Genomic DNA, 23,760 nt, shown 5'->3' with positions numbered 1-23,760 from the left:
TTGTGTATTTGTCCTCCTCACTGCATTCACAAGAAAATATTCTTTTTTAGTGGCTGGGTAATTTTGGAGTAGAGGGTTTGGTGTGAGTCTTCTTTAGGGGATGTGTGCATGTGTACTTTTTCCCAAGTTCTAGTATTACTTATGAAATGACATTGTCACACAAAATGCCTGCAAAAGCTGCCTGTCATCTCATTTCTCCATGCTTGTGCACTGCTTTCCCTCTTTTATTTGAGTAGATGTGATAGTCTTAATTTTAAACTCAAGCTGAAAGAGTCACAATTCTGAATTTGGTCACTGATAGCTTGTTATGAGGTAAAAAAGGAGTTGTACCAGTGTACACTTCTTTACTATTACTGGTGCCTTAAATAATAACCAGCTAATCATGGTTTTATAAACCCCTTAATAACTGTGCTACTCATTAGCAGTAAACCCCTTATTTTATTGATTTTTGATGCTGTATCTTCCTGGGAACTTAAATTTCTGACTGTAAATCCTTTCACTGTTATAATTACTATTGAAGTATCTTGCAAAATGAGAATGAACACATTCAAAGAAAACTTAAGCCTTGGAGAAAACAGCCACTTGCTTTTGTGAGAGAGCTACGCCAGGTTTAGGTTACATGTGGCAGATATAATTCACTATCCTCACAGACTATCCCATAAAATCCAATACAGATTTAAGCAAAAAGGCTTCTACAGGAGCTAATAAGACACTGGAGAAATAACTTAGAACACTAATAGCCTTCTAATAGACCTCTACAGGGCTGTAAAATTACTTTTAAAGTACATGGCATTTGTAGTTACATATTTCCCATTCAAAGCAGGAGGGTATGACTGTGACTTAAAAGATTGAAACATTCAGCCACATGGCAATTTTCAGAAAGCAAAGCCAAACTTTATACCCAGTCATTTTCAAGCAGGAAGAAGCAGCACTCAATCAAGTGCTATGCACTACTGACAGCTCACACCACACATGAGGAGAAATGCATTCAGACTAAGTTTGCCCACAACACCACCATTAGACACAGCAATTTCAATACCATGGCTCTGAAATACCTTCATTGCTTTCAGATCCACAACAAATTTCTTCAAGTAAACAAACTTCTACTCACCTACAAAGATCAATCACCCCAAGAGAAAACGGAATGTGAACTTGGAAACCTGATAATGGTTTTAACATATACAAGCGGGTTTCTTGATCCTGATGATCAGTACCTCACCAGCTGACTTCCAACTACTTGTAATTGTAAAGATGGACACTGGATGATGATCCCTTGATGACACCACTCTGGAATTCCAGAGCCTGTCCAGGTAAAAGCATTGAAATAGGGTGCATCAAATGAACAAGGGAGGTGATTCTCCCCCTCTGCTTCACTCTCCTGAGAACCCATCTGGACTACTGTGTCCACCTGTGGGGCCTACAGGGTCAGAAAACACATGGACCTGTTGGAGCAAGTCCAGAGGATCACAGAGATGATGAAAAGGATGGAGCAGCTCTTCTATGTAGACAGGCTGAGAAAGTTGGAGTTGTTCAGAAAAGGCTCTAAGGAGACTTTACTGCATCCTTTCAATACTGAAAGGGACCCTGAAAAAAAGTGTGGAGAAATATACTTTTTTTTTACCAAGGTCTGTAGTGACAGGACAAGGGGTAATGACCTTTAACTGAAAGAAAGTTTATATTGGATATAAGAAAGAATTTTTCAATTATGAGAATAGTGAAATACTGGAACACATTGTCCAGAGAAGTTATGGATGACTCATCCCTAGAAGTGTTCTCAATCCCTCAAAGTGTTCAAGGCCAGGCTGGATGGATTTGAGCAACCAGGTCTAGTGGAAGGTGTCCCTGTCCATAGCAGAGTGATTGGAACTAAATGATCCAATAATTTCCTTTCTCACCCAAACCATTTTGAGAGTCTGTGGTTCTACAAAATTCTCCTCTAATTGCACATGCTCAAGGCATACCATTTATATTTTACCAATGGAAACATTTTTTAAATGCACTGAAAAATTAGGTATCTTTTGTCTGAAAAACACAGGCAAATCAATCTGAGAGGGCCCTTTAAGCTACACTATCAAGTGCTATAAATAACTATTACTATACTTCAACAGTCACTATGTTGTGCACATATATTACCACATTTACTCACTTGGTTTCTAATACCCATGTGACAGCAGGCATATAAAAGCATATTCTTTCAATGAATGGGACACTGCAGACAGTTTGCCTAACTACTAAGAAGAAATGTATTATTAGTAGATTTTAGAAAGATGCATTATTTCATATATATTTTTTAAGGCAATAAATCCTAAAGATATGAATGAAACTGACAGAAAAATGAACCGTATCCATTATCAAAAATTACTCTGTGATAGTCACTGCAGCCAATTGCTAGGACCTTGGTCATAACACTACTTTGCTCAAAATGCACTAAACAACGCAGTCAAGTGAAACAGGAGAGAATTAGAAGAAAGGACTCAGAGGTTCCATAAGGACTCAGAGATTCCAGGTGGCAACACTACAACTTTCTAATATGGGAAACTGAGATGCAGTATCCTAGGAAGTTTTTTAATTAATTAATTATTAATTTTGTATGCAACAATGAAGAAACAACACAAAATATGTACATCAAACAATCAGTGCATCTCATTTATGCATTGTAAATAGTCTGGTTCTTTTCAGAAACTTGTCACAGGATTTTTATTTTGTTTTGTTTTTAAAGGAAAATCCTGCATTATCTAGGCATCTGAGAAACCAGGAAAAAAAAAGGGTCCTACCAAAATATACCAACAGGATTTCAGAGTAATCATAAATTGCTATCATAAATACATGATGAGTTACCGGATAGCCATTTCGCCCTGGTGGACCCTGGTTGAATGAGATGAAATGGTATGACACATTAACAACACAGTCATGACATATGACACAACAAACATACAGAGTACATTACCAGGTAATTATAATTTGTGTATTGCTTGACTATTTTGCACATGATGATATTTCAAACCAAGAAATATGAGATGGGTACTACACAGTGAAGAAACGAGGCCTAGGCAATGGAAATTATGTGTTTCAACTTATATAAACCCTCTCATTAAAAAGCTTCTGGATACTTCTAATGCCCAGTGAAATTCTGGGGTTTTTTTATGAAGAGAATTATCCATGTAACTGACGGGCAGTATGTAGTTAATAAAAAAAAAGGTTTTGTGCTTAGGCAGTAAAGTATTAGATTCCACTAGAACATAGATGGCAAAGAAGAAATCAGAGATTGCTGTTTAAGACCATAAAAATTTAAAAAATCCCCAGCCTCTGACTGTTCTACATGTGTCACTCAGTACACTCATGTACAAGGAAAATAAACAGAGCATTGTGACAGCCTTTTAAAGTACAACATACATCTAATTCTCTAATTCTCCACTTTCATGCAGGATATATAAATATTTGCTATTTTAAATGAAAACTATTACCACAGTCTCCCAGGTGAAAACAATACTTAAGTTCACAACAGCTGCCCCTAGACAGTGTCTGTGCAAACACAGAAATTAATTAGGAAGAGAAACTACACTTTTTTATGCCCTGTAACAACCTAAACCATTGCTGCCTGTCAGCAAGATAAAGTTTTGTAGGTTCCAAGTATGAAACTTGGAATTTGAAGTTGACTACTTCTTAAAATTATTCAATTTTGGAATCCATTTCAGGTTTGTGCTAATATTGCCAAGATTATGACTTATTTTTTGGGGGATTGTTTGTTTGTTTGGGTTTTTTAATGCACCTATACTGAAACAGTGGGGAGCTAAAGTCAGAGACATTCTTAATGAGGCATATAGTGAACACTTGCCACCTTGCCTTGGTACAAGAAAATAGCTTGTATCATGATTTATGTTTGCTCTTTCTGTTTCACAGGAGGACTGCAAAAGAAATCAGGGAAAACAGTGTTTCTTTCAAATAAACAGCACTTTTATGCATTAAGCCTGGCTTTTCATTGATGGCTTGTTAAATGAATTTGTCACTATGAATTCCTGAGCACACAGTCAAAGTCTTACAAGAATAAGTACTATCACAACTCAATATATGCAGTTTACAGTAAAACTTTTGAAGTCACAGCAGGAATTCAACATATTAATTAAATATTCTTAAACATGCATGCAGCAGAGAATAGACAGATGATAGGGTCTTGAAAATACTGTGGAAATATTAAATCTATTAAAGAAAAAAAAATTAGAAATCTTCAAACTGTAAAAGAAATACTATTCTAACAGTCACATTCCTACACTGTAGGAATGTATGATTTACATGGATGGCATGACAGATACAAAGGTTTGAGACATATGTGCTTAGTCCTGTCCTTCAAGTCAGACCTTTTGATCTACTCTGCAAATATACAAAAGAGCAAGCAAAAGACATGTAAAAAACAAAACAAGCTCAAAACCTCAGAAGAAAGAAAACATTTTCTCACAAGAAGAATTGGCATAAGATTCAATCAACTTACTAAATGGAATAGCACTATTTAATAATAATTTTACACAAGCACTTATTTGCTTCACTAGTAATTACAGTGAAATGAGCTGAACAGCTTCCATGCCTCCAAAGAACAGGGAGCTTGTACCCCATGACTATGCGATAAATGCAGAGGAAGTTACTACCCAGCAAAAGTGGCCAGGTCTGGGCTTAAGATACTCACACACTTTTATACTCCAGTAAAATATCTGTTTTGAAGTCACTGGCAAAATGAACATAACATACTTACATGGAGTTGTGAATCCAAATGGGAATCTGGAGCGCTGAACATAAAGCTGTATTGGTTTAGAAACTCTTTTCTTAACAAACTTTCTGAATAAATTATTCAGCTCCAAGATACTGTGTATGTATAAATATCAAAATTCCCTCTTGAGTATACATGATCATTTTATCACGCTGATAACTTAACAGGATCTAACAGATTTCTCCCTGATTCTGGAAGAACCAACAATGTATCACTGTACTTACAGGAGGTCCTGTGGAGTGGGGGAGAGGGGGAAAAAGGGTAAAAAAAGAGAAAAAAGAACACGTAAGCTTATGAAGTTACTGCAGAAAGACATACACAGTCAAGCACAAGGCCTTGGGATTGTCAGCGAGCAGCACTGGCAATACAGGGCACACATTTTCCCACTTAAGTAGTCTTGTGCTTTGGTAGTGCTCTGAAACTCATAAATATGACTACTCCTAACTGCATGCACTTACCTTAACAAATCTTCAATTACAGTCATGCAATCTTATGCAGGTTGCTTTTCCATTTATTTCCATGCAATTTCATGCCAGTCCAAAAATACCAGCCATGGATACAATTCATTTGTCAGGCTCCACATAAAGCATGTGTAACCACATCACCAGTTTCAGTTAACCACACAGTGAGCACTGGATCAGAGCTTGGCTGCAGAATTGCACAAAGTACCCTTGGCATTTAACCTGGGCATCTTGTCAAGAATACGTGTACCAGCATCTTCCAGACTTCCAACTTTGCCTGTGAGGGGAGGTTTCAGTGGCCACCTGATAGTGCTGAACTTTATTTTCATCACCTTCCTCTCTCAAGGCATACATATAAAATGCTCCTCATTAAAATGTCACACTTTGTGAAGTGATATTTGCACATTTTTTCAATTATTTAGACCTCAAAGACTTTTGTGTAGCAGTTCTTGGAAACATTATCAAGGGGCCACAAATCAAATCTATTATTTCAGTCTTATTAAGGTGAGCAGCTGCAGCTCCCAAATCAATGGCATTTCATTAAGCTTTTATGCCTCTCCCTAATTTCTGAATAAAGTGAAGTGCAAAAGGAGTATAAAAAGCAGCAGCTGTACTTTGAGATTGCTTTTAATATTGACAGCCTTTTGGTTTTAACAATGCAACTTTTATTGTCCAGCAACTAAGGTAATGTCTTTATTCTGGCAAACATTCTTGAACAGCATTTTAAGGTGCAGGTCTGTTTTTAAATGAGAGATCAGTTTCATTTATTAATAGTTTACCACGTGTTTATTTGAGATTTAAAATGAATCAATGAGCATCCCACAAAGTAATTTCTAGGATCATTTATAACTCAATCTTCAACCACAGAATTTCCCTCTGTATCATAGCCTCTTTCTCTGAAGTAGATACCAAGATAGCACTGAATGTAAACACAAAGGTGATTTGTATCAACTTTTGGCAGGGCTTGGTTTTAGTTCTGTGATTCAGGAAGATACGGAAATAGTTTTTAAGAGTCAGATAAATTATCATTTACATGATAAGAAAGGCTACAGAAGATTTACAGAGATCAAGTTGATTGGAAGACTTTCCTAGCTGGAAGATTAGACAAGACAGCCAAGGAGCATAGAAATGCTCATTTTCTACTGCATTGCCTCCAGAAAGTTCACCTTGATGAAAACTCAATCCCGCAAGGTAATTGATTCAATTCCTGTGAATGTCAACAGCAAGAGGTGCACAGCATCTCATAACTTTGCCTCAAATGAAATTTCAAGCTACACACCACCAGCAGGTTTCTATCAACAGCAACCGCCCTGGTATAGGGTAACGAACCAACAAATGTTTTTCTTGTTTCTGTTAGAACTTAACTGCTCATTTCTATAAAACAACTCCTCTCATACAGAGTAGCCTACTTAGCACATTATGTCCCTGATTATCAACATTCTCGACACAAGGAATTTTATTTCCTTTGTAATTTCCTTATAAAATTGTTCTCCTCCAACCAAAGGGGCCTGATGTAACACTGACACAGTATTCCAACTACTGACTTACGTGGAGTTTTTCTAACTTGTGCATGTGTGAGAACACCCCTGAAGGGTTTGACAGTTACAGACCTGTTACCAAAGGCACCGCATCAAGCATTATGAAGTGTGCCTACAAATTAAGGGTGCCCTAGACTAGAGAAATATCTGGAAGGCCACCAGATACATGCCAAGGGTATCAGCAATTTACCAGATAAGTTTCAGATTTCTTTTTCAGAGCACACATGCCATACAACTAAAAATCAAGGCATGCTGGGTACACATCCTCACAAAAACATCAAATAACAATAGATGTTATGAAATGAAAAACTTACCAGTCTCTCCTCTTCTTCCCCGCTTACCTCTTTTCCCTGGAGGACCTAAAAAGAAGATGGTGGATAGTAACTTTTCCCCTTGAAATTACATGTAGAATATAATTTGTTTGGATGTAAGGGCTTTAGACTGACGTACTACATGAAGTTCTGAGAGTTTCTCTCAGTGGAGGTAAAAGATAACCCAAATAAGATTTAGGAAGTTTCTGATAAATTTAACAGCTATTGTACCCACTACATACTCCCTGAAAAAAGGCTGGGAAAAACTTTAGAAGTCATCCAGTTCATCCCTCTTTTTCAAGGAAAAAGTTACCTGCATCTAAATTTTTATTACAACTTCCACAGACTTTTTCTCCCCCCCAATATTTCACTGTTCTGACAAGTGGAACATTTTTCTTTATGTCCAACTTGCTGCACTGAAGCCCATGAAATCTCATGCTTTCCACCATAAGCCCCATTGAAGAAATTGTTCCTTTTCTTCTCTCAAAAACATCTTTGTATTCCTCAGAATTACTACACCGTTCCTTCAGTCATTTTAAACCAAATATATTGTGGGACATTAAGTTTTATTAAATTATTTCTGCATTAAGTCAAAAGATTAGTATTTATTTGTAAGAGTAAATCCTCTGGAATTTGCTTTCAGCCTCTATCTGAAAACATGCAAGAGATGAAGAAATCATCACCTGGCTTGCCATCCTCCAAACATTTAACAACAATGTACATGTTGCCAGACCCAGTGTACAGTGCTTTGCCTCCAGTTTGTATTTTTTTTACTTGTCAGCCAACACAAAGGCTTAGTCATGGTATGCTTGTTGCTGAGAAATCTTTACTTCTCATTTTCCTTTGTCCACAAATATTTACATAATAAAACCAGCTTCTGATGTCACCTCTGAGGAAAAAAAAAAAGGGAAAAAACCTTTTTGTCCCTCATTTCTGCCTTCAGTATCTTTTTACAAAACCTGCAGATCTCAGATGTCAGACTGCAGATAGTTTCCCCCCTCTTCTTGGTAACCTTGACATACTGTTCCTGAAAGTGCCAGGAAAGCACACTTGCACTTCTCCATGTACAGCTTGGAGGAGAAGCAGCAGCTGTGGGGGTGACACAAGTCCTGAAACTTGGCTGCTCTGAAAAGAGAACCACAGGTGGGACTCTGAGAGCTGCAGAAGAGAGGCGAGCGCACGGGTGGAATTTCCAGAAGCAGCGACGCGTGCAGGAGCACAAGTACCTCTGCTGTGGCTGTATCTCACCGTTTGTAATAGATACGAGATGCACAGGTGGCTTTGTGCAAATGGCCTGCTATTTCAAACTTTACAAATCATCTGAAGCATCATGCCATAGCTTTTAAATAGCTTTGCATTATATATTTGCAGCAATCTGGCTAAAAAGACTAAGATGCTGAATTAGTGAAAAAATTTCAAGACACATATTAAACAGCATTAGTTCTCCAGGTGAATAAAATACTACTGCTTTGTAAAGGAAGAGGGAAGAAGAGAAGAGAAAGCAGAAGGGAGGGTAGAAAGGAGGATAAAGGAGGAGGAAGAATATAGCTTGAAAAGTAGCTCTTGTCTTGAATGTAGAGAGGTTTACTCCTATCAGAGCTTTATACATTTGAATAAAATACTTGTCTGTTCCAATAATTACAGTAGTGGCATGATGCAACAGAAGTTTATCATACAAGGCAAGAATGCCATGGGGTATTCAGAATCAGTAGAACGAATACTTTGGAACCATGAAAAATAGCAAAAATGTCATTTAAGTATGGGAGAATCTTGCAACTTCCTCATTCAAGGGATATCTGGAGAAGCTTCTTACACAGGGAACAGCATGTTACAGACACAATAAGTTTTGATACTGCATCTCCTTTTTTCTCCCCCACAATACCAAAACTTAGGAGTCCTCCTGCATGCACACAGTCCTACAGAGGCCCTCTGTGGAGATTTCCTGGGCTGTACCTGGGCTCACAACACAGATGTAGAGCAATTTGGACTCAACATGAACATGGATGTGCAGGAGAAACTTAGAATGTTCTTCTCCAAGTAATGACATGCCATTGTGCGTATAGCAATAATATTCTCCTAAACAGGGTGGTGATACTTTATTTTATTAAAATTCAACTGTGCTATAGGTGTGCACACACACAAACAAGTCTACTACCAGGTTTGCTTTTGAGAAAGGAACAGCACTTGGAAATTAAAAATTTTGGCTACACACCAGCAAAACACATTAAAGTCCCTAAGAGAAAATGCTGAAGGTCACTTCATGCTATGAATTTTAGGAAGGAATGAAATCTGTCCAGAAAACCAGACTTCCATAGAGCACTATGTTGCTAGTTTAGCTGTATATGGGGACAGCAAAAAAACAGCTCCAGTTCAGCTCTTTCCTTTGTCATTAAATGCTGATCCCTTCTAAGATGTCATTCTAAGATTAGTAGATTGAAATGTGTGAATTGTCAGAAAAATTACTGTTATTATTATGTTTTTAAAGTAACCACACTGCTGAGGTTAGAAAATTACTCTGGACTTAGACCAATATTAATGAAACCATACCACTACCCCAACCATCAGACCAGCAGTATTTCAGGGCCACTGAGTGACACGTGTATCTTCTCTCTCTCATTAAAACTTTTTTGAATTGTGCACTATTCAACTCTGTCAAGGTGGTGGCATTTACAAAATTCTAATTAATTGTGAGATGAGGGATGAATCTTGCAAACTTCTACTAGATTTTGGTGACCATTTGAAGAAGTAGTTTCTGTATATTTATCTATTTGCCTACTTTTTACCTATACAAACGAATTCATTTTAAACAGTTTAGCACAGATGGTTTCAATTCACAGAAAACTAACTCTGAAATTTATGGCCATCTCTAGGTGACCTACTGCTTCAGAAAGTACACAAGCTTTCATGTTTTCCTGAACAGGCTGCTTTCTCTAAATCTCAACTGCTAACATATCATCTGTAGCTGCAAGTGTTCCAAGCTATCAAAACCGTGGGCATTTTTCTATAAATATTAATTTTCCATCTGTCTATAATTTTGTAAATTTGCACTAATTGGAGGATTTGGTGGAGACTCATCACAGCAGAAGGAGAAGTGAATAAAGCTGTATTACGGACAATGTCAGCTTACATCAAGTCCACAGATTTTTATAGCTTGCACAAAACACTCAACATGACACAACTACTCTGAACTTTCCTGCCTAGGGTAAAAAAAAAAAGTCTTGTCAAGAGTATCAGAAATGTCTATACTGAACTGAATTTATTCCAGAGTATTTTAAGGGTATTTTGTTTTAAAATATATTTTCATATTAAAAATAGAAATATTAAGAAGAAAAATAGGAGTTTGGATCTTAGTGGAATGAGTTGGGTTAATAAACACTAATGATACTGAGCAATAAGCAAAAGCTTGTTTATAGTAGTCGACTTTGGCTAAACACTGTTTTTCCAGGATCACTGCATTTACCTACCTGTAGGGAGCAAGAATAAAAGGCCAGACCACCTGGTTTTCATTTTAAACTGAATTTAGTTGAATTATATCTGAAATTATATTTTTATATCTGAAAAATATCTGAAATTATTTTATTCTTCCAAAACCATTTAAGAAACTAATTCTTATCAATAGAAAATTTAGAAAGAAGTTTTTTTCCATTTAATTAAAAAAACTAATGCCACTGCTATGCCATATTTATGGAGAGAATTTTGGAATTTAAAGAAACTAAAGCTAATTGAAACTAAAAGTAAATTATTTATCTAAATTTATCTTCTCAAGCAAAAAATGTCAGCCACTCAAAAAGTAGCTCTTACCTACCATAAGACTCTGTCAAACAAACAAAAAACCACCACAAAGAAAAAAAACCCTCCCACACTGCACAAAATGGACAAAACCACCCATACGCTTTTAATCTATCTATATATTTACAGAAAAATAAAAAATCTACATTTCAGAAACAGAAAACAGAAAGAAAAAAAAAAAAAGGCAAAACCCCACATTTGGTGAGTGAGACATAGAGTTCCTCTATCAGCACCTGCCAGGAACATCAAATGCTCTAGCCATTTGGTCACCAGCTGATCTAGAATGTCAGGTTTCTCCTAAGTTTGGAAACAATTACAGTGGCATTATCAAATCAAAAGAAATATCTTTGGTTATAACAACCTCCAGAAGCTGTTCATTGTTATTTCAAGTAAGAGCTACACCAAACCATGCACCAACCTAAGAATAACAGCAGAGTTCAGAACCCTGCTCCCTCTTTTACTGATGCCCAGTACATCACTCATATATTGTTTCATACATGCACATAGCTACTGTTGAAGGTAACAAGTATTCCACGTGCACCTGAGAAAGAATCTTTTCCTGGCTATTTCAAAGGACATCCCATTTCACATGAAGGTCACAACAACACAGAATTTTTGCCTGTCAAGTCAGAAAAAAAGGAATTAACACAACCGCATTCTCAAAATAAATCTTGAGCTACTTTGCTGAAGGTTGTAGAATTACTTCATATCATCAATCACGAAACTGTCAGCCTTGCTGAAATCACCTGGATTAAAATATCCAGAAATCAGCTGAACTATACCCATCAAACCATCCTGTCTAATTCAACTCTGACACTGGTAAAGTAACTGCTATTGGTTGCATTTCAAGTTCCATCACTCCAAGCTGCAAATGGATCCAACTCTTTCCTTTCCGCTTCCAAAGTACAACCCGGCTGTCATCATTTTATCCCACTTCACATTTCTGCCTGTCAAACTGACTCGGGAAGGAGCAGGGCACTGAAGGGAGCCAACCCCTCACTGCTCACAGGGAGAGGAGAGCCTCCCCAGCAAACTGGCACCTCTGCCTCAGAGCTGTGGGGCACCAGCTCTGAAGGTAGGGAGCAGAGCAGAGCAGCAGCTGCTGAGCCTGACACCTCCTCCTGTGAAATACCCATGCCATGAGCAGTGTGGTGGCTCCAGGGAATGCTGAGTGCCCCATCCTGCCAGCCTCCACCTGTCAGGATGGTCACCATCCCCTGCAAACAGCACCAAAACATCCCAGCAGGCTGAGTACACACCCAGTGGATGTCTGCCTGGACAACCTGACATTCAACAGACACATCTGTGGTCCCTTCTCACAGCATTGCCATCCATGGGAAGATTTCCATCTCCAAAGCTGAGCATGTTCATATAAACTCTGCATGGATCTATTCCAGACTACTTCACCAGCCTTTTCTGTTCTCCCCTCTTTTCTCAGCTTTTTAAACTCATGTAAAACTTGGATTCCTCTTTCCTCACACTCTGCACAACCACTCCACCTGACATATCAGTCTTCTTTGTACCTCAGTCTCTCTGTGATAGCCTGCCTTAACTTCCTACCTCATAAAATTATCTACCCCATTTCGAGTCCTGGCTAGATAAATAACATCCATTGTTTCACACACAATACATAATTTATTTGGCTCACAGTGAAGTATCACTGCATTGCATGGCTTGGATACGTGTCAGAAACTACTATGCAACTTGGCTGAGGAAATGTCAAAACTGAGTCAGTCTGATCCCCACAGCAAAGCAATCTGACTGCCCTAAGTCAGACTTGTAGCATTTCTGTACATGCTAAACACCACCTGATTAGAGACAGCTAGCATAACATAATTTCACTAGTATCAGATGCCACTGAAGAAGAATCCCATTATTGTCTCCTGCAAAACAGCCAGACCTGCCCACACGTGCACACACACACATATATTTATTTTCACAGAATCACAGAAAGGTTGGGCTTGAAAGGAACCCTAAAGATCATCTGGTTCCAACCCCCCTGCCATGGGCAGGAATGCCACTCACTAAATCAGCTGCTCAGGGCCCCATCCAACCTGGCCTTGAACACTGGAAGAGAAGCAGCATCTGCAGCTTCCCTGGGTAATCTGTTCCACCACTCTCACAGTAAATAACTTTTATCCTAACATCTAATCTAAATCTCTTGTCTTTTTCTTTAAAACTGTTGTCCTTTGTCCTAGCACTATCTGCCTGTGTAAAAAGTTGTTCCCCCTCTCTTTCATAAGCAACCTTTAGGTATTGAAAGGCTACAATGGGGGCTCCACAGAGTTGTCTCTTCTCCAGGCTGGACAATCCCACTTTTCTCAGCCTGTCCTCTCAGGAGAGGGTTTCCAGCCCTCTGAACATCTTGGTGGCCTCTTCTGGACACACTCCAAGAGATCCATATCCTTATGCTGGGGATCTCAGTGCTGGCTACAGCATACTCTGCCGGTCTTGCTTCTCATGATGCAGCCCAGGACACAGTTGGCTTTCTGGGCTGTGAGTGCACACTGTAAGTTCATGTCCAGCTTTTCATCCACCAGAATCCCCAGGTCCTTCTCCACAAGGCTGTTCTCAATGAGTTCTTGTCCGGGTCTTGACTCACATCTGGGATTGCCCCGACCCAGGTACACCATTCTGCCCTTGGACTTGTTGAACCTCATGTGGCTCTCATGGGCCCATTTCTACAGCTTGTCCACGTCCCCGTGGATGGCATCCCGTCCTTCTGCTGTGTCAGCTGCACTGCTCAACTCATGCCATCTGCAAACTTGCTGAGGTGCTCTACATTTTGCTGTCTATGCCACTGACAGAGATATTAAAGAGTAACAGTTCCAAGAGGGAGCTGTGAGGGACACCACTCATCACCTGCTGTTTTCCATCTCACCTGCAAATCCAAAGATGCTTTCCTTCTATAACAGTTACAGTCGACGGTTCATAGTAATCCTGAGTTTTGAGCATTCCCTAAACACCACACCACTTCTCTCTCCCTCCAGCTGCACTCCTCACAGGTACAGTTTTCTGGCATGAATTTATTACACCTGTTTGATTCTTTGCAGATTTAGGCACTGAAGTGCCTGAAGTCATGATTTCCCTGCCAACCCCTTAGATAATTCTTTGTGTTGAAGCTGCCTGTGAACTTTGTGAATGCTTCTGGTGCTGCTCCCTGAGGCTAGATGCTTGAGTTCTTAATGGATATTCCCCTTTCGATGCTCTGCTGGCTATCAGTTCCCACCCCAATGTGAAGCCTGAGTTCATTAAACACTACATAAAATATCAGGTGCATGTATCTTCTCTTAAAGCCACAATATAAGGAGGTTATCTGCTTTCTGCACATACCACACATGACATTATTAACACAGGTAAGAGGTGTGAGAGCAAGTTGTTCTGTCTACAAATCCTCCCCCCACTGTTTTTTTCTCTGCATTTTTATATTATTGTCATTTTCATGTTCTGTAGGAACAGCAAAAGTGGAACCATTGGTTTCCCTAACAGAGCTACAGCAAATTTTTCATTTAACTTTATCCCTATGTATGCCAATGCTTTGGCCATGTCCTTGGCCAAAGCTGTAGTTTTAGGAGTGCCTTCACTGACCTCATCATACATATATCAAAATTTTCCTGAATCACAGGAGTCTCACAGCATCTTACAGTTCCCAAATTCAATCAGTATGACATTCTCTCTTTTTTGTTCAATAGTAGGACTGGGGTAAGAAAGACTACTGCTTATGCTAGCTCATTTTAGGAAGACTTAACCATGCAAAAATAATAGATTCTTGATCTTTTCATTTTTACAGTTACTGCATCACCACAGAGCTGTGGCAGAACACAAGTAACTGATGATAATTAAAATACTGTCAGAGGTGAAGATTCACATTAATAAGGCAACCAATGAAATTATGCACGTTAGAGCCCAGCATTTGTATCGAGATATAATTACGATCTATTTTGCCTAAGTAGTCTGAAATAGATCCCAGTAGCCTGAGCTGGAACAGTTTGATGGTTCTTACAGACTAAATTTTATTGGTAAGGCTGTTAAACTATTTTAATGAACATATAACACTCCAAGCACACATGGTCATCTTGCAAACACAGAAATAGCTGCTATCACCTGGCTGACAAATATTGCTGAGGGACAGCTGAACCATGTAGGGATAGCTATTCTATACTAGCAAGGCATGAAAGTATTATCATTTCAACTGGCCATTCCATTGTATTATTATCATGCCATATCAATAGTTGGCCCCATGATGCAAAAAGCATGTCATATCGAGAAAAACTATGTAAGCTTCCTTTAACTTTTTCAGATAATAACATGGATGAAATAAGGAATAAGGTATCAGAATAAAATTATTCTTCAGCCTCAACAGAATTTAAATTAACTTTAGAAAGAAATTTAGACACTTTTGGAGGACATACAGCCAGCCAGATGGTAAAGTAACTACATGGTACAATTGCAGTCATATAAAAGCAAAATCCTCAGAATCGGAAGTCCCTAAAAGCTAATCCTCCATCCACCTTTAGGAAGTCATGGTTTATCTGTGTCAGAGTTCTGCCATCGGGAAAATAATAAATAATATAGAACAAAACAACGACACAAAGCATATGATCCTTCTCAAATGCAGTGCTTTGGAAGCAACAGGGCTCAAGTAGAGAGGCAAATAATAATCTCCAAAAATGAGTCATTCCTTCCCTGCTATTTACAGAGTAACAGCAGTTACAGGTAAGGACTGAGGACTGCAGCATTCCAGGTCGTGCAGCTGTGAAATGAGGACTTCTCCATGGCAGTCAGCACCTCCTTCAACCCCTGTGAGTGGCAGCTACCTCTCCATGCAGTAGCAGGGAGCAGCCATCCATCCCAGCTGTGGCTTCAATGCTACCTGTGTGTCTCAGTGATTTTTCATCTAAGCCTTTCATTGCCTTGCATGTGCACAGGAGACTTCGGTCATTCCTTTCTCTGTAGGCTCACTCTAACCTGAGGAAACCCATGGCCTCAAAGCTTCCTCAGCCAACTAAATGTGCACATCTCTTCTCTCCTCAAGAAAAAGGGACACCTCTCCCACATCACAGCAGCATGATCTCAGGCTTAGATGTGTGGGCCACACAAGACCTGAAATCCCCACACCATGGTAGACTTAAAAAGGCCTTTTCTATTTCCTCACAAGTCCTACACAAATTCATTCCTTCTGCTGTAACATCCCACCACATTCCTCATGTCCTTTTCCATTCACATTTCATCAATCTGATTTTGTTTGCTTGTTTTGCTCTTTTTTTTGCATTCTTTTTCCTCGCTGGCCATGTGCCTCTCAGCTGCCAGGCCCAGTACAGCAGCAAGCTAGGTGCGACAGCTGGACCAAAGTCCTGCTCAAGCACCCACACCAGGATTAGACACACTCTCGGTACTCTTGGTAGATGAAGCACAGGCTGCTAGTTTTGCTTTGGAACAGCTGGGATAGCTCACCTCAGTACAAACATGGGATATGTTTAGCATATGAAAAGAATGATTTTTCCAAGGCTTCTAACTTTGTGAAAGTTGGGTTGCCATTTTTTGACCTCACATGACAATAGCAGAAGGTTACACAGACCTGATACCAGCCAAGGTTAAATCTCAGTCCTTCACTCCAAATTACAGCCAATTTAAATTCACAAAGAAGGGGCAAAGCCAGAATATGTTTCCTTTAGCTTTCATTCTTAAACATCTGGTCCTGCTTGAAAAGAAAAAACAACAGACTGCAGCTGCATTTTGGCAAAAAGGTAAGCCACTGAAAACCCAGTCTCACAATGACAGGGAAGAGGCAATGCTAACAACAATATGTCAGGTCCTCACAACACTGATCACAATTGGTGATGTTATTTTCACTGGCAGTAATGAAAATAAAATTATCTAAGGATCACAATTGAGATTACTCTGAATGCTCATCATAAAACGGGAGTTTTGCTACAATTTTCAACAAGTACAGATTTTAATTAATAAAACTAGTTTGAAGTGACTGCAGTCTCTTTCAGTTTTAGTGCATTTGTAAAACGCAAGATATTCTTGTAAGGTACTCAACTTTTCTATGTATTCTTATTTTTTTTCTCATCTCAAGAGCAAACCTAAAATCCAAAGTATTGCCACAAATAAGTAAAATTCCCATCACATAATTTGTCATATCTGTTTCATTCTATTCTACAAATTTTCTCCTGAAAAGTCACTGAGTAACCTTTCCAGGTTTTTAAAGACAAAGAACAACAACATCAACACCGTATTCAGTTAAAACTATACAACGCAAATGAAACTAATTTTTAGCATCCTGGACTATCTCCACTTACAATGTGGAGCCCAGGTGTCTCCTCTTACTGCAGATTTGATCCACATACTTAACTTTTAAGCCATGATTGACAAGAGTTCGTGATTATGATGACAGATTAAAGTGTTCATTGAATTCAGAGGGTTTTTATTTCAGTTGTGACAGTAATGTACTGGGAGACAATGAAACACAATATCACAGGATTAAAGGCAGCACATAACTAGTCAGGCACTGGTACTGCAATCATCTTGGTCTCACACACATGCTGATCACCCATTTAAACATAAAACCCTACCCTGAGCAGCGCATATTCCTTTCAAAGTCTTACTCACGTGCCTCCTCTCATTTCTAAAATAATAAATATATCATCTGACGAGGAGCTTAGTGACAGCTGCACAAGTTAGTTCTAATTACAAAAAATAATAAGTGTTTTTAAAAGGTTCAGTAAGTCTCTATTGCATAACAGCAGCAAAGCAGCACAATTACTGCTTACAAGCAAAAGTAAATACATAATTAAAAACTGTGCTAGGATTGCCCTACTGCTGAACTACAAATGTCAGTTTGTCCTGTATAATCTAAAAAAAGAATTCCCTTTCTTGATGCACCATTCACCTACAGAATGGGGAAAACAACAAACTGCAGACAAATGCTTCCAAATATTTTGCCTGAATTAACACAGGAGGTACACAATTGAAAAAGACTAAAAATTATAGAGAGAAAGCAATATATTCACTTTGGTCTACATCTTACAGCTGCCTATGAACTTTAGCAGTAATACAGGCTTTGGTTTCCAAGGAGATGAATAATCAACCTGACAGACACCAGTGAAATATTTTTATTATCCCGGGCTATATCCTGCTCCTCAGTCTCGATTATTTCCAATAGTAAACTTTCCCCCTCAAAAAAAAAAACCTTCAAAGAAAGGGCAATCTCCCATGCTTTAAACACTCTCATGAGACTACACTCATGAAATAGATCAGCTTGTCTTTCAGCCACTGGACATTACTTCAGGTTGAGATATGAGTGCAGTACATAATGACAATAAAAGAAGACTCCAGCAGATACCAAAACAACCAGAACTTGGATTATTCTTGCTGTGCAGGTCTCTTTCATAATTTAACACAATAACCAAGTCAAGTTGTGCTATGTCAGGCTCAGAGTAAGATTAAAGAATTAATGCATGAAAGTCTTTCATACCACTGTAGTGACTTGTTTCATTCTATTTTTTTTCAATTGCTTTTAAGTTTCAAATAATTTCTGATATAAATGTAAATCTTAATACACATCCCACATATGGAGAACTTGCAGAAAGGAGCACAAGAGAATGGATGCTCTCAGCTGCTTCTCTGAGACCAGCTGTATCTACGGTAGCTTGGAAACCATCCAACGCTGTAACTTTGTCAGCCAACTGCAACCCCATGTTGAACTTAAAGAACTTAATCCACTCTATTATTGCCTTTTCACAGGTGGAACCTGTGCCCTTTTCTTTTATCAAGATCCCTTCTGTGACATAATAGGAGACTCCAAAAATCTAATGGCTGTTCATATTAATTTATATAGCTCATCCTTTACCTGTACAAAGAAAATTAACTAGCAGCATAAACAAGTAAAAAAAATTCCATCTCAAGCAAAGAACATGGAGTTGAGCTATCATTTTAGCCTGCCAGACACACAAATATACACTCAGATTCAAGTACACACACAGAAGAGCTTTCTACTTTATAGGCAATTCCAGAGGGCCTCATCAGCTTTAACTGAGGCAAATCTTCCCCTGAAGCTGTGGGGCTTTTACTTGGAGAAGTGCTGAACTTGAAAGAAGCATCTTGAGATTTGGCTGAGTTTCAAACAAAAAGCATGTCATGGATATTCTTCATAATATATTGCAAAACTAACTGTCCTCTAAAATAGAATAGTTTACATATGGTGCTCTGTAAATAAGATAATAAATGACACACTAGTTACACTAACTTAGTATTTATGCAGGAAGATTAGGTGCAAAATTTACTCACAGTATTTTCAGAAAGTAAAATAAAGACATTAACAAAGTTTTCACATACCTACTACTAGCATGGAGTAAAAGCTGTGCCTGAAGTCAATAAAGTTAATCAGATCATAAATAACAGCATACTTTCCTAAATTTTACCCATGGGTAAAATTTGGGTGGGGATGAGTGCAAGCCATGGGTGCAAAGGAAACACCTCTAACTACAAATCAAGGTAATCAGCTCTTCGTCTTCTATCTACAAAACACAACTGCAGCTTTCCACCACCAGCTAGTTGCAGTAACATTGGGAGTGAAATTACAAGAATACATAACAAGCTTGGAAACAATGAGATCATGGCTTTTTACCTACCAGTCAAGCTGCAACAAGTCTGAAGTGTGCAAAACTATTGAAAATCTGGCTCTCAGCATCACAACTGAACCTTCAGGGAGTTGACCATAATGGAAGTCTGTTCCTTGTACAGATGTCTGAGAAAGAGTTGCAGTCTTAACCTGCCCAGATGTGACATACTCAATGTGTCACAAAAGGAATAAACTACTTTTTATGAACATCTTTCTTAGTGAAACTGGACAGCATGACTTAACACAGCCTTAAAAGAAGGGGATGTTGAAAAGCACTAGGCTCTGCATTACATCTAAAATGCTGTCCAGAGTTAAGAAATTTATATGGTGCTGTACCTAAACGTCCGGAGAGTAGAACTTACATTAGCATTTTGCTATGACTAAGTGTTGCATTTTACTAGAGGTAGGGAAAAGCTATATTCATCATATAATGGGAAGTTGTTACAAATACAAGGTCAAAGAATCTTCTTTTAAAGTTTAAACTTTAGGACTGAGTCGGGAAGTGAGTCATCCTCATACCCCCTCCTTACAGTTACAGCTATGTCCTAGCAAGAGCCACAGACCTGCTGAAAGTATCCAGTCTCCTTCTTGGGAAAACATCCATACAGAGGTCTCGGGCAGAAAAAAAAAAAACAAAACCAAAAACAACAACAACAAAAAAAAACCACAAAAAAAACCCCAAAAAAACCCTACAGCTTACTTAGATCCCAAAATCAGTGACATGAACTCATATGTTCCTGAACAAAACACTAACTTGGCAATGATGTTTGGAACATGTTATAGTTTGCATATAAACCTACTTGGCAAGCCAGACAGCAATTGAAATAATTTCTCTTGGATAAAGAGACAGACTAACTCCTCGATGCCACTCATGAGCAAGTATGCTATGGGGTCTGGCAATATTTCTCAGACATTACTACAAGGTCATGCCCAGCTGCTGAATATCAAATCCCAAACATCAGTGCTGAATTAAGACTAAAATATCTACCCTAGATAAAGTGATAGTAAATGCAATCAGTAAAAGCCTACCCATGAGAAAAGACACTGGAAAGCCACCTGTTTGCTGTGGCCTTTCAGAGCACAAAGCAGACAGTGCAAAGGAAGCAAGGTTTGGCAGACCCAGGGGAGGCAGCCCCTTCCTGTGGACCACACAATAAAATCCCCCAAAAATTTCATGATTAGTGAATATGAGTCTCCAGTCCAAAGAAGATTAATTGAATTAGATGACAGATTCAGAAACTGTCATGAGAAATCCTAAAGGCAAAAAATGTATCAACAATTTGAAATTGGGGCAACTTATTTGATAAAGGCAGGCCTTTAAGATCTATCCTTGTGAAAGACTGTACTAATTGTATTGTTCCTTTCCTGTGGAAAGGAACAAAATTAATTGTATTAGTTCCTGATGTCAGACAAGTACCATTAAAACTGCTTTTGCATGAGGAGAGATGAGAAGACAGAAATCTGAAACAGGTTCACTTAGAGGCTCAATCAGAGTTCAATAGGGGTGGCCTATTATTGTTAAGCTTTTGAAACTCTTGCTGAATTCCCCACGAAGAGTACTTTGACACCCAGATACTGAGTCTGGTGGTTTAACAGGCTATTACCTATTAAAATCACACATTTGGTGGGGAAAGGTAGGAGGGAGAGAAGCTTTATGCCTTTTGGGTTTCTCATTATCACAATAGCCAACAAAACAGATTGTTTCTTCACTTATGGAACAATCAGTAAATGCAACTAGTGACCTATCATCAAACCCTGATTCTGATTATTCAGGCTTTAAATAAGATGTTTTACTTTCTTCTAAGGTACAACAAGATGTAAGCAAACTTTCCTCAAAAAATAAAACCCAAAAAATAAAGGACAAAAACATGTGTTTAGTACACAGGTTATTACAATTTCCTCTATTAAGCACTTGAGATCTAGAGAACAAAATGCTTAAGTAAAACCCAGTTGCTGTTGGCACCATAACCAGCAGGGTCACTGGTACACTGTCCATCTTAAATAAGACTGAGTTCATGTTATGAAGCACAGTAACATAACTTTCACCATTCAATAAATGAAAAAAAAGTCAGGTAAAAATAGATACCTTTGATCTAAAAAAAAACCACTGAGACAACAAATTCATAAGTAGCTGCTTCATTTCTCAGACTGCCATGCATAGCAAAAACTTATTTCCTCTGAAGCATTTTGCTATAGATGTTAAGGCTATTAAGTCATTATTTCTTCTTCATAATCAGGAAGTGTGTACTCCAAATTTTTTATGCTAAAGTATGCAAGTGTATGCAATCTATGTAAATACTTGAGGAAAACAAGGTTATTAATTCTGCTTGAAGAAACAGATTGAATATGGAAAACAGTGTCCTAGCACTAGTAAAACTGCAGATATGTGGAACTTGTGTAAATCTTCATGCATTTATATTCTCTGGCTAATACAGATTTTTTGGAGCAGGATCAGCAGGGGACTAATGAAATTACCTTCCAAAATCTTCTAAATAGCATAAATAACTCTAAGAGCTTGTTCAATGATGCGCAGTTCTCCCACACAGTGAATTTATCATACAGAAAATCAAGATGCACTGAATTAGCACTGGTGCCCAAGTAATTTGCTCAGCATGCAATGCAAAATCTTGATCACTGTGTTTTTAAGACATCACAGAGTGCTAAAAACTTCAGCCATGTCTAGAAAAGTATCATTCCTCCACTAAGAAGTTTTGCACCATACAGACAAAACAGAGCAGACGATAGCATACAGGAGGACAAAGTGGTCTTTCATTACAGTAAAGATACAAGGATGTTTCTGTTCCACCCTCTGCCTGAAATCCAAAGAGTCACCACAGCCTCCTACAGCCAGCACCTACTCACAGTAAGGATCAGTCTCGTTTTTCTGGACTACCTCATTTTTGCTTGCTGCTCAGTGTAGAACCATCTTCCAGATACTTCTTCACTTTCCATGAGACCTAAGGGCATCTGGACAGTTTTCACCAGCATACTTGCACAATAAAAATGCTAGCCAGTTGACCAACATTATCTCAATACTTTTTCCTTGCATGAGATTGTCAAGACATCCCATAGCAGGGAAGTGCACAGGCATTCATACCTTTTTTATGTAACTAATTTTTCAAATTCAAGATGCTGTCACAGAAGTAAATTGCCAAAAAAAGTCAGTCTGAGGGTTGCAATCCTTCTTAACCCATGTTCACATTTTTACAGCATCACAAGCAGCTAGCAATTTGTCTTCCCAATTGTCAAACCATATGTTGAAAACTTCTTCAGTTAATACCTGACAGAAGAATGGCAATTTTTTATTAAAGTACATAATATGTAGTGTTCAAAATTAGTAGCCCCTTGTTGGGGTTTGTTAATTGAAGTTATGAAAATTCCACAAGCACACAACTGTACCTTTGCTATTGTCACATCAGCACAGCAACAAAGCATTCTGAGGACTATACCAAAAATTCTTACAAGAGTTCAAACTACCTTCTCAGTCAAGACAAAAACTCAGCTTCACAGCCTAAAGAAACGGAAAATCGTATCTAAATTAGAATCCTGCCGCATATGTGAATATTATGAAACTTTTCAGTATCCCTAACATTTTTGCAGTAATTTGTTATTTTCCTTCTATCAGAAGTCACTTATTTTGGCTCTCAGGATCATGTCATCAACATATGAATTGGAAAAATATAGAAGGTAAAAGCTCAAATTAGAACATGCATCATTCAGTATTTACAATTCCTATGCTTTGCATGTGGAGATAGGAGATTTACTATCAGCTCTTAGATAAGCCACCTACTGCAAAATCATAGTCAAGAACATTAAAAGCATCTAACCTACCTTCTGTTTTCCACTGTGGAATGTCTCTACTTCCCCCAATATCCAAATTATTACATTAGGGAACAGAGTAAGTGGTTTGTATTCACAAATCATAATGAGCTGAATCTGGAAGGTTTATTTAATAGGATTATTACGTATGAGAATAATATTACATTACTATGTTTATTACAGTTTCTGTCAGTGCAAGGTCAACACCTATTATCTAGAATGCTCATACTATTAATACACTACTCCACATTTCAAGCCTAAAAATACTCCATCTCCTCACAGTATTGTGGGTATTTCTGAAATTAAAATATACAGTTTCTACCTTATCACAGCAGTCTTTAGGATGGTTTCAATTAAAACCTTACAACAACAGGATTAAGAAATATGTACTGGTATTTAATGAATTGAAACAAAACCCTCAAACAAAAACCAGCCAATCAAACAAACATAAAACCCA

At 38.3% G+C, this 23,760-nt stretch overlaps 1 protein-coding gene across 1 annotated transcript in view; it reads right to left on the bottom strand.

Moving 5' to 3' along the window:
• The window catches only part of COL25A1 (collagen type XXV alpha 1 chain), a 298,386-nt gene that overhangs the window by 140,285 nt on the left and 134,341 nt on the right, over positions 1 to 23,760 (bottom strand). Inside the window, exons 3-4 of the mRNA XM_030271602.4 lie at positions 7,073 to 7,117; positions 4,984 to 4,991 (exon numbers count right to left, since the gene is read on the bottom strand). Of these exons, the coding sequence (XP_030127462.2) occupies positions 4,984 to 4,991; positions 7,073 to 7,117 (53 nt within the window). The remainder of the gene's footprint in view (positions 1 to 4,983; positions 4,992 to 7,072; positions 7,118 to 23,760) is intronic.

The sequence above is a fragment of the Taeniopygia guttata genome, chromosome 4 (genome assembly GCF_048771995.1).
Source record: "Taeniopygia guttata chromosome 4, bTaeGut7.mat, whole genome shotgun sequence".
NCBI lineage: Eukaryota > Metazoa > Chordata > Aves > Passeriformes > Estrildidae > Taeniopygia > Taeniopygia guttata.
The sequence above is the reverse complement of the archived record's forward strand: the minus strand, read 5'-3'. Positions and strand labels throughout refer to the sequence as shown.